The 14,058-nt window shown below is 41.5% G+C and overlaps 1 protein-coding gene across 1 annotated transcript in view; it reads right to left on the bottom strand.

Moving 5' to 3' along the window:
* The window catches only part of LOC106566564 (NUAK family SNF1-like kinase 1), a 62,702-nt gene that overhangs the window by 35,442 nt on the left and 13,202 nt on the right, over positions 1 to 14,058 (bottom strand). The window contains exons 2-3 of the mRNA XM_014134688.2: positions 3,841 to 3,961; positions 3,583 to 3,734 (exon numbers count right to left, since the gene is read on the bottom strand). Coding sequence (XP_013990163.2) covers positions 3,583 to 3,734; positions 3,841 to 3,961 — 273 coding nt within the window. The remainder of the gene's footprint in view (positions 1 to 3,582; positions 3,735 to 3,840; positions 3,962 to 14,058) is intronic.

Genomic DNA, 14,058 nt, shown 5'->3' with positions numbered 1-14,058 from the left:
TTTAAACCAAATTGAACATGTTTCATTATTTATTTGAGGCTAAATTGATTTTATTGATGCATTATATTAAGTTAAAATAAGTGTTCATTCAGTATTGTTGTAATTGTCATTATTACAAATAAATAAATACATGTAAAAAAACAAACATTGGCCGATTAATCGGTATCGGCTTTTTTTTTGGGTCCTCCAATAATCGGTACCGGCGTTGAAAAATCATAATAGGTCGACCTCTACTCCAGGGTAATGGAAAGCTACGTGACTGTGACTGTTCACTACACCACAGAGGAGTGGACCTCCAGGGTAATGGAAAGCTACGTGACTGACTGCTCACTACACCACAGAGGAGTGGACCTCCAGGGTAATGGAAAGCTACGTGACTGACTGCTCACTACACCACAGAGGAGTGGACCTCCAGGGTAACAGAAAGCTACGTGACTGTGACTGTTCACTACACCACAGAGGAGTGGACCTCCAGGGTAATGGAAAGCTATGTGACTGACTGCTCACTACACCACAGAGGAGTGGACCTCCAGGGTAATGGAAAGCTACGTGACTGTGACTGTTCACTACACCACGGAGGAGTGGGAGATGTGAAGTCCAGTGCTACAGACACGTCCCCTCTATGAGAGTCACACAGGCACAAATCTGGCGCAGGTACTGCTGGGAGCAGCAGAGTGGAAGCTAGAGAGGCCCAATAGCAATATCCCAATCACCACAGATAATGCCAAGAACCAAGTAAATGCAGTGATAGAAGCTGGACTGGGGCCACAGATAGCTTGCTTTGCACATGTGATCAATTTCACATCCACAAGGGGAATCTCAGTGAACCAGATGGACTGCCTCAGGAAGCCGCTCATGTGCTTAAGACCAAGCAAGAAATGCTACAGCTACTGACCCACAAGCTCATACACAATGTCACAACAACATGGACCTCCACTTATAACATGTTGGAGAGCTATCTTGAGCAGCAGGCAGCTGTATCCTCTGCACTGACAGACAAGACCCTGAAAAAACATAAAGACATCGTCACCTTGTCTGATGATGATGATGTGAAAGTGGCAGAGGAGGTCCTCCAGGTGCTCAAACTCCTCAAAAACGGTTACAACCCTACTGAAAACAAACTGCACCATCTGTGCCCACGATCCTACCTCTAAAAACAAGGATTCTACAATCCATGGCACCAAGTGAGGAAGACAGAACCATCACTAGAGATGTCAAGGCTGCCATTAGAGAGGACCTGAACCCCAGATACCCCCCTAATGTACAGGACTACCTTCCTAGTTCTACTGCACTGGATCCAAGGTTCACGTCCCTGTCTCACCTAGACCCTGCCCTACACCGGAGGTCATACAGTGATCTCACCACTAAGATTGTGGCCACTGAAGAGGTAAAAAATTAAAATAAAAGAGTGAATTACTTCAATAATAAATATAGTGCAGTCTAATCAGTCTATGCTATTGCTATTAGAATCATCCATTTTTTATTTGGAATAATAATGGCTTTTATTAAATGTTCGTGACAATTATAGTTCTATGAAATCTGAAAATAAAGAATTAGTGTTGTTGGATTCTGGGTAAACTTTGAACATTGTTATACGCATAAGCATAGTATATAAAGGAAGAGACTGGTTTTTATGACAGAAGTTAATGGTTCTCTGTAAAAAGACAGAGTGGCTGTGGAATGTGCTCAGTGGACAGCAGGGAGTCACGGGAGTGCGATAGGTGATACGGGTGGACATCTGTGGATTAGGCGAAGGAGGGGTTGAGGTCAGGAGGTCAGGTCAGATCCCCTGAAGGAAGTAATAAGGGTTTATTATCCTATAACCCCCTTCCTGTCGAACCATAAGATTTAAGGATTGGAGAGAAGGAGGAGTGCCTAAAGTAGAGTATATATACTTGTAGTAGTGGAAACATGTCTTTGTCTGAATTACAGCTGTAACGACCCTTTGGGAAGAATTAAACTTGGCTAAGCTTCTCTAGTGTCCGTGAGTTATTTACTGTGAAAAATTAGAACCTAACAGTTTAATAGATCAAGTAATTTTTTTCTGCAGGGTCAAGCCATAGAGCCGACAGGAGTAGACTCCTTCACAAACTAATTTGGCCATGAAGGAGCTTTTCGGGGAGACCTTTGCGAGCAAGGACACAGGCAAGACATTTGCCAACACCATCAAAGAGGAGGTGGCATCCTACAAGACAGCAAGCGGTATTCCAGTGGATGGTGATCCACTGGCATGGTGATCCACTGGCATGGTGGAAAAGCGTGTAAATACCCTCACATTGCCAAGATGGCAAGATTCTACCTGGCTGTGCCTGGCACTTCAATTCCTAGCGAGAGGGTGTCCTCCACAGCAGGGGACATAGTGACTGCAGAGGTCTCCCCTCTCCCCAGACAATGTAGACATCCTCATCTTTTAGAAAAATGTGAAGTTATAAGCTCAGGTCTGCTTTGCTTTCTTTCTTTTTTAACTTGGTTTTGATGATATGGACACAGGCTATTTTTTCATTCACTATTGTTCAAAGGAAAAAGGTATTATGCCTCATATTGTCATTTACAAAATAGCCTCCAATACCCTACTCAATAAACTGGATGCAGTCTATCACAGTGCCATCCGTTTTGTCACCAAAGCCCCATATACTACCCACCACTGCGACCTGTACGCTCTCGTTGGCTGGCCCTCGCTTCATACTCGTCGCCAAACCCACTGGCTCCAGGTCATCTACAAGACCCTGCTAGGTAAAGTCCCCCCTTATCTCCGCTCACTGGTCACCATAGCAGCACCCACCTGTAGCACACGCTCCAGCAGGTATATCTCTCTGGTCACCCCCAAAGCCAACTCCTCCTTTGGTCGTCTCTCCTTCCAGTTCTCTGCTGCCAATGACTGGAACGAACTACAAAAATCTCTGAAACTGGAAACACTTATCTCCCTCACTAGCTTTAAGCACCAGCTATCAGAGCAGCTCCCAGATCACTGCACCTGTACATAGCCCATCTATAATTTAGGCCAAACTACTACCTCTTCCCCTACTGTATTTATTTAGCTCCTTTGCACCCCATTATTTCTACTTTGCACTTTCTTCTACTACAAATGTACCATTCCAGTGTTTTACTTGCTATATTGTATTTACTTTGCCACCATGGCCTTTTTGCCTTTACCTCCCTTATCTCACCACATTTGCTCACATAGTAAAATAAGTCTATATACAACTGTATTATTGACTGTAGGTTTGTTTTTACTCCATGTGTAACTCTATGTTGTTGTATGTTGTCGAACTGCTTTGCTTTATCTTGGCCAGGTCGCAATTGTAAATGAGAACTTGTTCTCAACTTGTCTACCTGGTTAAATAAAGGTGAAATCAAAAAAAAAAAATATATATATAGCACTTTAATTTAACAATTGAGTATTGAATATTTCATTTTAAGATTTTATTAAACATTGAAAAGTTCCATGCTTTAAGTGTTCTTTAAGTAATAAATGGAAAGGAAAGTTATATTTCTGTTTTTTTTTGCTGATCCCAAAAAATTATCCGAACCGTGAGTTTTGTCATGCATTTGTGTGTGAGCCTGTGCAGCATGCGTGTTTACCGTGTGGCAGTAGTGCACGGCGGAGGTGATTTGTCTGAAGATGTCTCTGGTCTCTGTCTCCACCAGTCTCCTCCTCTCATGGACGTAGTCATACAACTCCCCTCTGCTGGCGTACTCCATCACTATCACTATCTTATCACGACTCTCAAACACTACACAGGACAGGGAGAGCACAGAGAAAGGTTACATTGTGTGTGTGTATGTATGTGTGTCTTCCTTTCAGTGTGTGTGTGTGTGTGTGTGTGTGTGTATTCTCACCCTCGTGGAAGCGTATGATGTAAGGGTGTTTGAGGGCGGAGGTGATTTCTATCTCTCTCTGGATATGAATTCTGTCCAGATCATCAGTGATGCTCTCCTTACGAATCGACTTGATGGCCACCTGAGAACACACAACACCAGACACACACAGCGTTAGACTTCATTACGGTTACATACACCTCCGAGCTACAAACACACCACACAGACACACGCTTAAGAATGTTAACGGCACAGGCACACACACACAAACGATACAATGCTAGGCGTTGCTAGGTGACGCACATCTGCACAAACATAGTTCATTCATAGTCAATATGATGATGCTCATAAACCAATGAACCCAGTGTCACTGGGTAACGTTGGCAACCTCTTTCCTCTGGAAAACACAAGCTAAGTCCAGTATCTTCTGGTCTACAGAGTAGTCTTTCTTCTATCTGGTCTATAGAGTAGTTTTCTATCTGGTCTATAGAGTAGGCTAAAAAATCACGTACCGTGAGCTAGTGATGGGTGAAAAAAAAAAAAAAACATCGATACAGTTACATAATAGGGATATTCTTTTTGACAAAATATTGTATCATTTTGACAATATTGCAATATTATTTTTGCGCTAGTTGGCTATACATGCACCAAAACTCCAGTATCCAAAACTCATGCACCAAAACTTCATAGCTTGTTCTCCATCTTCTTTTTAAATAGGGAGCCAATTTGTTTTCAGCACTTATTTCAATGACTGATCAAAACTAGTTTTCTCATGGCTCTCTCTTGTCCCTCTGCAACAGACATGGTGAGTGAGCAATATGTTTGAAACAGCGAACTGCAATAAAATCACAGTATCAAATCGCAGTACATATAGCATCGTGAGAATTGAAATACATATTGTATCGGCACCGAAGTATCGTGATAATATCGTATCTTGAGGTCCCTGGAAATTCCCAGCCTTACCATGATCCAGGCGTAACCATGGTGATGCTTTATTTGTCCCTGTTTGTCTGTCCAGGGTTTGGTCCCAGCAACAAGAGATTCCTCACTAGTTAAATCCTCACCACTCCAGCCACACTTAATTCATTCACTCTTCCTTATCTCTCTCAAACTTAAATCGCCTCGTTAAGGAAGACAGGCAAACACTGACAAACACACAATTCACGAGTTTCCAAACACTCAGACACACACAAACGTAAAGTCCCTGGGTAGAGGTGATACTTGGGGTTTAGGGGTGGAGGCTGACAGCAGGCAGAGGCTGCAGTGTTCACACACTGTTCACTTAATCTCACACACACTCAACCCCCAAAACCCCTGGCACACACACACACCCCTGCAAATGTTTTGTGTGAGGCTTCAACCTGATAGTACGAGTTATTCAACCCTGTGGCATAATAGCAACCACTAGGGTTCTCAAAGCTAGCACTCTCTCTCTCTCTGAGGACCACTGTTCTTCCAGTTGGGTCACAGTTCTAGAATTCTCAGCTGCCGGAAAGAACTCTGGGACATCAGAAGATGGTATTCACACGCTCTCTGGGCCAACACAGTTACAAAACACACACATATCCACACACACTCCTGGGACTCCCTGACTTAGATGCTCATGCTTGCTTGATCAGCCACCAGAGATCCATGTCTTGTAAACTGTGTGGACGTGCTAGCAGGGTAATGTCCCACTAGAGAGAACAGTGATGTAACCACACCTCGGAGTTTCCCTACAGACTCCACGTCTCATCTGATCATGTAGGGGATTGTATGTGTGTGTGTGTGTGTGTGTGAATGTACGTTTGTGAGCGCCTGCCTGTGTTCATGGAACTATTAGTCCAAGTATCTGAATGACCTCTAAAAATATGTGGATCATTTCAATCACTTGTTTGTGTAAAATACTAAAGGCTGATCCAGGAGGACCATGAATAACAGGTATTACTAGATAGATACATGTGCCAGAGTATAGTTTCAGCCACCACAGGTCTGTCGGGTATGGAACGCCATTTGGGTCTTTGCGTGTCAAGAAATATACACGTCTATTAACACTATCTGACGTGTAAAATAAGTTTGACCCGAATATGACTGTACGTCACATAATAATTTAACACGTTCATAAATTTTTTACGTAGTTATTACATATTTATTACACAATAACTCGTATTCCACGTCACGATTCACCGATACGTATGCTATTATGCTGGTAAAGTTCCCCAAGCTCTGGACAGTGCTGGTCGTAAAAAAGCTGATGGATGCACACAATGTTCTTCCCCAAAAACAGCAAAACGACATACTCTAGCTAGCTAACTACCTAGCTAAGTGTCATCATCTAAAATACCATACATTTATAAGACTGTTCTTATTTGATTAATGGTGGTCGAACCCACCTATGTGAAGCTAGCCAAAATAAGGATTAGCCACAACAGTGGACTTTGCATTTAGCCTTCAAAATAGAAGTCTCAATGAAAGTCTTCCAAAAAAATACAAATAGTGGAATCATGCCATAATGGAACAGATCATGCAAAACGAGGTTGGAATATTGTTATATAAATTCAACAAAAGACAATTTGTTAATTTCACAAAGATCTGTTGAAATCACACTGGATGTATTAGAGACTTTAGAATTGCATTGGGGGCATACTTATTTCACTGTACAGCCTTACCTATAGATTGTGGATCAATGACATGGGGTATCAGTCTACTCAGTGACACCCAGAGAACATTAGCGTCGTAGCTCTTATTGTGGGACTCGGAAACCACTGTGAATTGAGCCACATTTATTGTACCAGTCAACCTACTATGACTATTGAACACTATTCCAGAGGAAAAACCGTACAACGTGGATGTTTTAGAGCCTGATAACTCGAGGACTTTGGGGGAAAAAGCACTTGGCTACTGAGTAGGCTGATACCTAACGATTAGGGATCAATGAAATGGGGTAAGGCTGTACAGTGCAATATGAATGTCAATGCGCACAATAGGCTGACTGGGGAGGTGATTTCCCACAGTCAAAGTCCCGCAATAAGAGCTACGACGCTAATATTTCCGTAAACTCTTCACAGTTGTGTTCTCCGGGTGTCACCGAGTAGACTGATACCCCATTTCATTGCTCCACATTCCAACACTCCAACCATGTTTAACATTATCAAGTCTAAATATGGCATGATTTCACCAATTGTAACCTTCTGCATCACTTTCAAAGAGGGACTTTTATTTTAAAGGCGAACCGCAAAATCCACTATTGTGGCTAATCCTTATTGTGGCTAGCTTCACAACACATATGCTATGGCTTGACCAGACCAGGTTAAATCAGATGAAGCTAGCTGGCTGCTTATAATGTTGGTTTTGGGCAACAGGGTTAAGTAGCAGGCTAGCTAGTTATTTCAATAGAAGTACAACAAGTGGCTACCTAGCTAATACTTATTCACACGGATTCCTAAATCATTGCTAAGAATTTTGAAAATGACTAGTTCCTACTGTTCATTGTTTTCAGGCTGTTTGCATTGGTGCTAGCTAGGTACCGCAGAAGTTGCTGATAACATCTGTATTGAAGATATTTGCAAACATGTTTGATCCTGCTCGTTTGATCCTGATCTAATTTCAAATGCTCACTCAGACGTTTTCACATTCGGTCGAACAAATAATGCCTTATTAAGAACTCGGTATTGTACAGCTTTGACAGTGATCGTAATAGTGGAGCTTGGCCTGCACACACATCATTCTATAATAGGATTGTGTTATTTGAAGTGTCAAATGAAAAGCTTAGTTGACGCATCAAATAGTGTTATTTGACGTGTATATTTTTTCCCACGCAAAGACACAAACGGCGTTCCATAGTCAGGCAAGGACAAGTCCAAGATATCTTAAGAACAGGTTTATTCAGATACTGGGTTCAACACCACACTCCTATGTATTGACTGCTCACAGTGAACGTGCGAGTGTTAACGTGTTTCTATGGAGAGAACAGAAATGATAACCATGAGTATAGGCTTACATACAGGCTTACATACATGCCCATAGAATAGACTGTGGAGGTATACATGCTGCTATATAGAAGAGACAAAATGACTTGGTATACACAATCTCTGCCATGATATAACGTAAGTGGTTGGGTTAAATATTTTCCTGGTATTTTACAAATGTTCCATCCCGAGAATAAATCCATTTTCTCCCGGGTGACCCGGGATTTCCTGCCAAAACCGGAAGTGTCATTCTAAAGCGTATAAAGCATGGAAATATGTCTGGATTTGATTAGAGCTTTGATCAGCATCACATTGAAGACATTTCTGAGCCAAAGCCCAAAAAACCTCAAATGATTGTGCCGTTATCTATGATATAGGCTACCACACATTACACACGACAGAAAAACATAAAAGCCCATAGATGTAGCTATGCTCTGACAAAACAAGCTCTGATAGGCTAATCTTTGAGTGTGGACTGTGTTACTGTACTGTATATTATATGGACTGGAATTACACACCTCAAGTTTCAAGTTAATGCACAAGCATGGTGAAATGCCTTTCTTGCAGGCTCTAGACCCAACAATGCAGTAATCAATAACATAAGGTTGAACAAAAACACAAGAAATAAGAACACAAAAAAGTACAGTGCATTCAGAAAGTATTCAGACTTTTTCCACATTTTGTTACGTCACAGACTTATTCTAAAATTGATTTAAACGTTTTTTTCCCCTGAATATACACAGAATATACCATAATGACAAAGCAAAAACAGGTTAAGACATTTTTGCAAAAAAATAACTACAGAAATATCACATTTCCATAAGTATTCAGACCCTTTACTCAATAATTTGTTGAAGCACCTTTGGCAGCGATTACAGCCTCGAGTCTTCTTGGGTATGATGCTACAAGCTTGGCACACATGCATTTGGGGAGTTTTTCCCATTCTTCTCTGCAGAGCCTCTCAAGCTCTTTAAGGTTGGATGGAGATCGTCACTGCACAGCTATTTTCAGGTCTCCAGATATGTTTGATCGGGTTCAAGTCTGGGCTCTGGCTGGGCCACTCAAGGACATTTAGAGACTTGTCCCAAAGTCACTCCTGCGTTGTCTTGGCTGTGTGCTTAGGGTCGTTGTCCTGTTGGAAGGTGAACCTTCGCAAACAGTCTGAGGTCCTGAGTGCTCTGGAGCAGGTTTTCATCAATCATCTCTCTGTACTTTGCTACGTTCATCTTTGCCTCGATCCTGACTAGTCTCCCGGTCACTGCCGCTGAAAAACATCCCCACAGCATTTCCTCCAGACGTGAAGCTTGGCATTCAGGGCAAAGAGTTCAATCTTGATTTCATCAGACCGGAGAATCTTCTTTTTCATAGTATGAGAGTCCTTTAGGTGCCTTTTGGCAAACTCCAAACGGGCTGTCATGTGCATTTTACTGAGGAGTGGCTTCCGTCTGGCCACTCTACCATAAAGGCCTGATTGGTGGAGTGCTGCAGAGATGGTTGTCCTTCTTGAAGGTCCTCCCATCTCAACAGAGGGACTCTGGAGCTCTGACAGAGTGACCATCGGCTTCTTGGTCACCTCCCTGAACATGGCCCTTCTCCCCCGATGGCTCAGTTTGGCCAGGCGGCCAGCTCTAGGAAGAGTCTTGGTGGTTCCAAACATCTTCCCTTTAAGAATGGAGGCCACTGTGTTGTTGGGGACCTTCAATGCTGCAGACATTTTTTGAAACCCTTCCCCAGATCTGTGCCTCGACACAATCCTGTCGGAGCCCTACGGACAATTGCTTTGACCTCATGGCTTGGTTTTTGCTCTGACATGCACTATCAACTGTGGGACCTTATATAGACAGGTGTGTGCCTTACCAAATCATGTCCAATCAATTGAATTTACCACAGGTGGACTCCAATCAAGTTGTAGAAACATCTCAAGGATGATCGGAAACAGGATGCATCTGAGCTCAATTTCGAGTCTCATAGCTATGGGTCTGAATACTTATGTAAATAAGGTATTTCAGTTTTTCTAAATTAGCAACAATTCTGAAAACCTGTTTTCGCTTTGTCATTATGGGGTATTGTGTGTAGATTGACGAGGGAAATGTTTTATTTAATCCATTTTAGAATAAGACTAACGTAACAAAATGTGGAAAAAGTCCAGTGGTCTGAATACTTTCCGAATGCACTGTAAAGGTAGATATGTATAGGAGTGTGGTGATCAGGATATATGATAAACAGAGTAGCAGCAGCATAGGCTATATGATGAGTGTAAGTGAGTGGCTGTGCGTGTGTATAGAGTCAATATGAATGTATGTGCATATGATGTGTGTGTGTTGGAGTGTCAGTGTGCGTGAGTGTGTAAGGCCCTGTGAGTGTCCTCGACACGCTGTACTGCAGCCCTGTTGATGTGGATGGGGGTCGTGCCCCCATATTTGTTTAGATAGAATTATACAAAACATGTCCTTTACTCTACAAAGTCCTAGTGGGAAAAAAAAAGGCAATTTCCGACACTTCCAGTCAATGAGGCATCAACATTCTAACAGTGTAATAAATCCATTTCATATTAGCTATGTGAAGAATAATAATTGTTGTGTTTAGAAAAGTGTTAAGTAATGTTAGAAAACTAAAAAACAATTATTTCAAAGAACATAATAGCATGTTCATTAGTTTATGTTACTCTAGGACAGTGGTTCCCAAACTTTTTATAGTCCCTTTTGCACCAGGGTCAGCACACTCTCAGATGTTATTTTTTGCCATCATTGTAAGCCTGCCACACACACTATACATTTATTAAACATAAGAATGAGTGTGAGTTGTCGTCACAACCCGGCTCGTGGGAAGTGACAAAGAGCTCTTATAGGACCAGGGCACAAATAATAATACATTTTGCTCTTTATTTTACCATCTTACATATGAAACCTTATTTGTTAATCGAAAATTGTGAATAACTCACCACAGGTTAATGAGAAGGGTGTGCTCGAAAGGATGCACATAACTCTGCAATGTTGGGTTGTATTGGAGAGAGTATGTCTTAAATCATTTCCCACACACAGTCTGTGCCTGTATTTAGTTTTCATGTTAGTGAGGGCCGAGAATCCACTCTCACATACACTACCGCTCAAAAGTTTGGGGTCACTTAGAAATGTCCTTGTCCATTAAAATAACATCAAATTGATCAGAAATACAGTGTAGACATTGTTAATGTTGTAAATGACTATTGTAGCTGGAAACGGATGATTTTTAATGGAATATCTACATAGGTGTACAGAGACGCATTATCAGCAACCATCACTCCTGTGTTCCAATGGCACATTGTGTTAGCTAATCCAAGTTTATCATTTTAAAAAGGCTAATTGATCATTAGAAAACCCTTTTGCAATTATGTCAGCACAGCTGAAAACTGTTGTGCTAATTAAAGAAGCAATAAAACTGGCCTTTAGACTAGTTGAGTATCTGGAGCATCAGCATTTGTGGGTTCAAAATGGCCAGAAACAAAGACCTTTCTTCTGAAACTCATCAGTCTATTCTTGTTCTGAGAAATGAAAGCTATTCCATGTGAGAAATTGCCAAGAAACTGAAGATCTTGTACAATGCTGTGTACTACTCCCTTCACAGAACAGCGCAAACTGGCTCTAACCAGAATAGAAAGAGGAGTGGGAGGCCCCGGTGCACAACTGAGCAAGAGGACAAGTACATTAGAGTGTTGTCGTGTCTTTGGGGTACCATTAAACTGAAGATATGTTTATCAATTAGCTCCCTGTAATTATTATCACGCGATTAAACTGATTAATCGTTTAATTGTAATTAACTAGGAGATCGGGGCACCAAGGAGAATATTCAGATTACAAAGCTATAATTTTCCTAATATAATTTTCCTGTACTATAATATTATATTCTATTATAGTATAGGCCGATTATCTTCTGGTTTAAATGGTGTATTTTACCTTTAGTCCAGTCTCATTCCAAACGTCGTAAATTGTTGTATCTGCACGAACCCAGTCTTTACTAAAATCATCCATACATCAATTGTCTTAAAATCATTTATTTACTACACTAAGTAATTAACAGAAAACATACAAACAGTAATTATCGTCACAAAGGATTGGTATAGTAATGTGCCCTAATGGCTAACAAGCATGGCTGGTCTGTTAGACAATGGGTCATAAACGGTCAGCTGAGAAGGTACACAGGGTTCATTAATATTAACAATTGACAATTGAAGGCTCACTCATTCGGGAACAATTGCAATCAATATATATTTACGCTCATGTGTCGTCGTGATCCTTGTTCGAGAGTTCTGTTCTGTTGGGGAGTTTTGTCCGCGTTCTCTCTCTCTCGGTTAGAATGGATCTTTCAGAGCGACATTCATTAATGTCGTCATAGAATAGTTGTTTCGTTGGTCTTCGCGTTCAATGATATAATTTACTTAGCTGCAGACTAATAATTAATATCAAAGACTTATTCTTATTCTGTCGGTATCAATAGTCTAAAAGTTAACCACGTGGTATGGTTCACTTTCAGTAGAGGAATTAGATGGTAAAACCTATGTGGCCACGGAGTGTAGGCCTGGTCTGAAGAAATGTAAATCAGGGGGTGTTTTATAGTGCCCATAGAACAGGCTTGTCAAATGACGCCTGGTCCTGTATGGGTCCCTGGGGGCGTGCCTATGACTGAGTTAGATTTGGTTACAGAAATACAATTCTATCACATTACATCAGTACAATAGCATCTCATGTGTATTATAAAAGCTTTATCCTTATTAATACATTCTATACAACCATTAAGTTGCAAGTCTCAAGCTGATGCTATTATATAAACAGTTTTATGGTAATATGGCTATATTGTCTCTTCTGAGTATCACAAAATTGTACCAAGCGGATCAGTTCGTAGCTGGATTCTTCACCAATCTTCCATACCTTCTCCAGAACACAAAATGTCGCTTGGCTCTCCAATTCTATGAGTTGGAAGAATTTCCTGTGTCTCTCTATGGGCCATGTGGCCAGAGACTCTCCTGGAATTTTAGAGTTTTTACAACCCTTTACACACAGGGTGGATTGGGGGGAAGGTAGGGGGGTGCAAAAGGGAGGGGGTCAACTGTCCTCCCTGTACCAAAAGAGGCCAACGTCATGACAGTGTCTAGTTTGAGAAACAGACGCCTCACAAGTCCTCAACTGGCAGCTTCATTAAATAGTACCCTCAAAACACCAGTCTCAACGTCAACAGTGAAGAGGCGACTCCGGGATGCTGGCCTTCTAGGGATAATGAATCCAGTCGTTTGTGTCATCCGTTTCGGGAAAGTACATGCATAATTGTGCACCCAACTCACTCAGGTGCTTCGCTATATCACATTTGACATTGTCCGTAAGCTTGAGTTCATTTGCACACAAAAAAATCATACAATGATGGAAAGACCTGTGTGTCGTCCTTGTTAATGCAGACAGAGAAGAGCTTCAAATTCTTAATCATAGCCTCAATTTTGTCCCACACATTGAATATAGTTGTGGAGAGTCCCTGTAATCCTAGATTCAGATCATTCCGGCGAGAAAAAACATCACCCAGATAGGCCAGTCGTGTGAGAAACTCGTCATCGTGCAAGCGGTCAGACAAGTGAAAATTATGGTCAGTAAAGAAAACTTTAAGCTCGTCTCTCGATTCTAAACAATGTCTCAATTCTAACCAGCGCACTTCTGTATGTTTTTAGTGGATTCCCTACAAAGGTCAATACATTTTTAATGTTGTTGAATTCTATTTTAATGCCTGCATTCCGTGAGGGCCCTAATTATCATATTTGGACCCGAATGAGGCTCTCCACTCTACAAGCTCTCACAGTCTCACGTCAGAATTAGATGTTCATCCATGTTTCTCAAACGTCAAATATCAAAGTTATTTAAAATGTCAAATTTCAAAGGCATTCAATCCGAATGGTTAAGGTAAGGGTTACGGTTTGGGATAGGATTAAAACTAAAATATCAACCTTTGGAATCAGAGGCATATGCTTATGCCCATCCACCATCCCCAATGTCTGAGCAAAACCGAAACCTACTTGAAGGTAACAGCGCTCACTGTTACCCCTAGTGGCCGGTTTCCACGTCATCTCCCAACGTCCAATACTGACTTGTACCATTGGTGACCCGTCTGCTCTACTACCTATTGTTCACCATCTTCATCGAATGTTTTCATAATTTATCTGCAGATAATCGCCAAAAAGCCTAGGCCTACCATTAGCCCATGCAAATTAAGGAGCCAAATTAACGACTCTCTCACCAATGCGATTCGGTAGGCTACACTGACTGACGATATGAGA

Source organism: Salmo salar, chromosome ssa13 (assembly GCF_905237065.1).
Source record: "Salmo salar chromosome ssa13, Ssal_v3.1, whole genome shotgun sequence".
NCBI lineage: Eukaryota > Metazoa > Chordata > Actinopteri > Salmoniformes > Salmonidae > Salmo > Salmo salar.
This window is presented reverse-complemented; position numbering and strand designations above follow the sequence as displayed.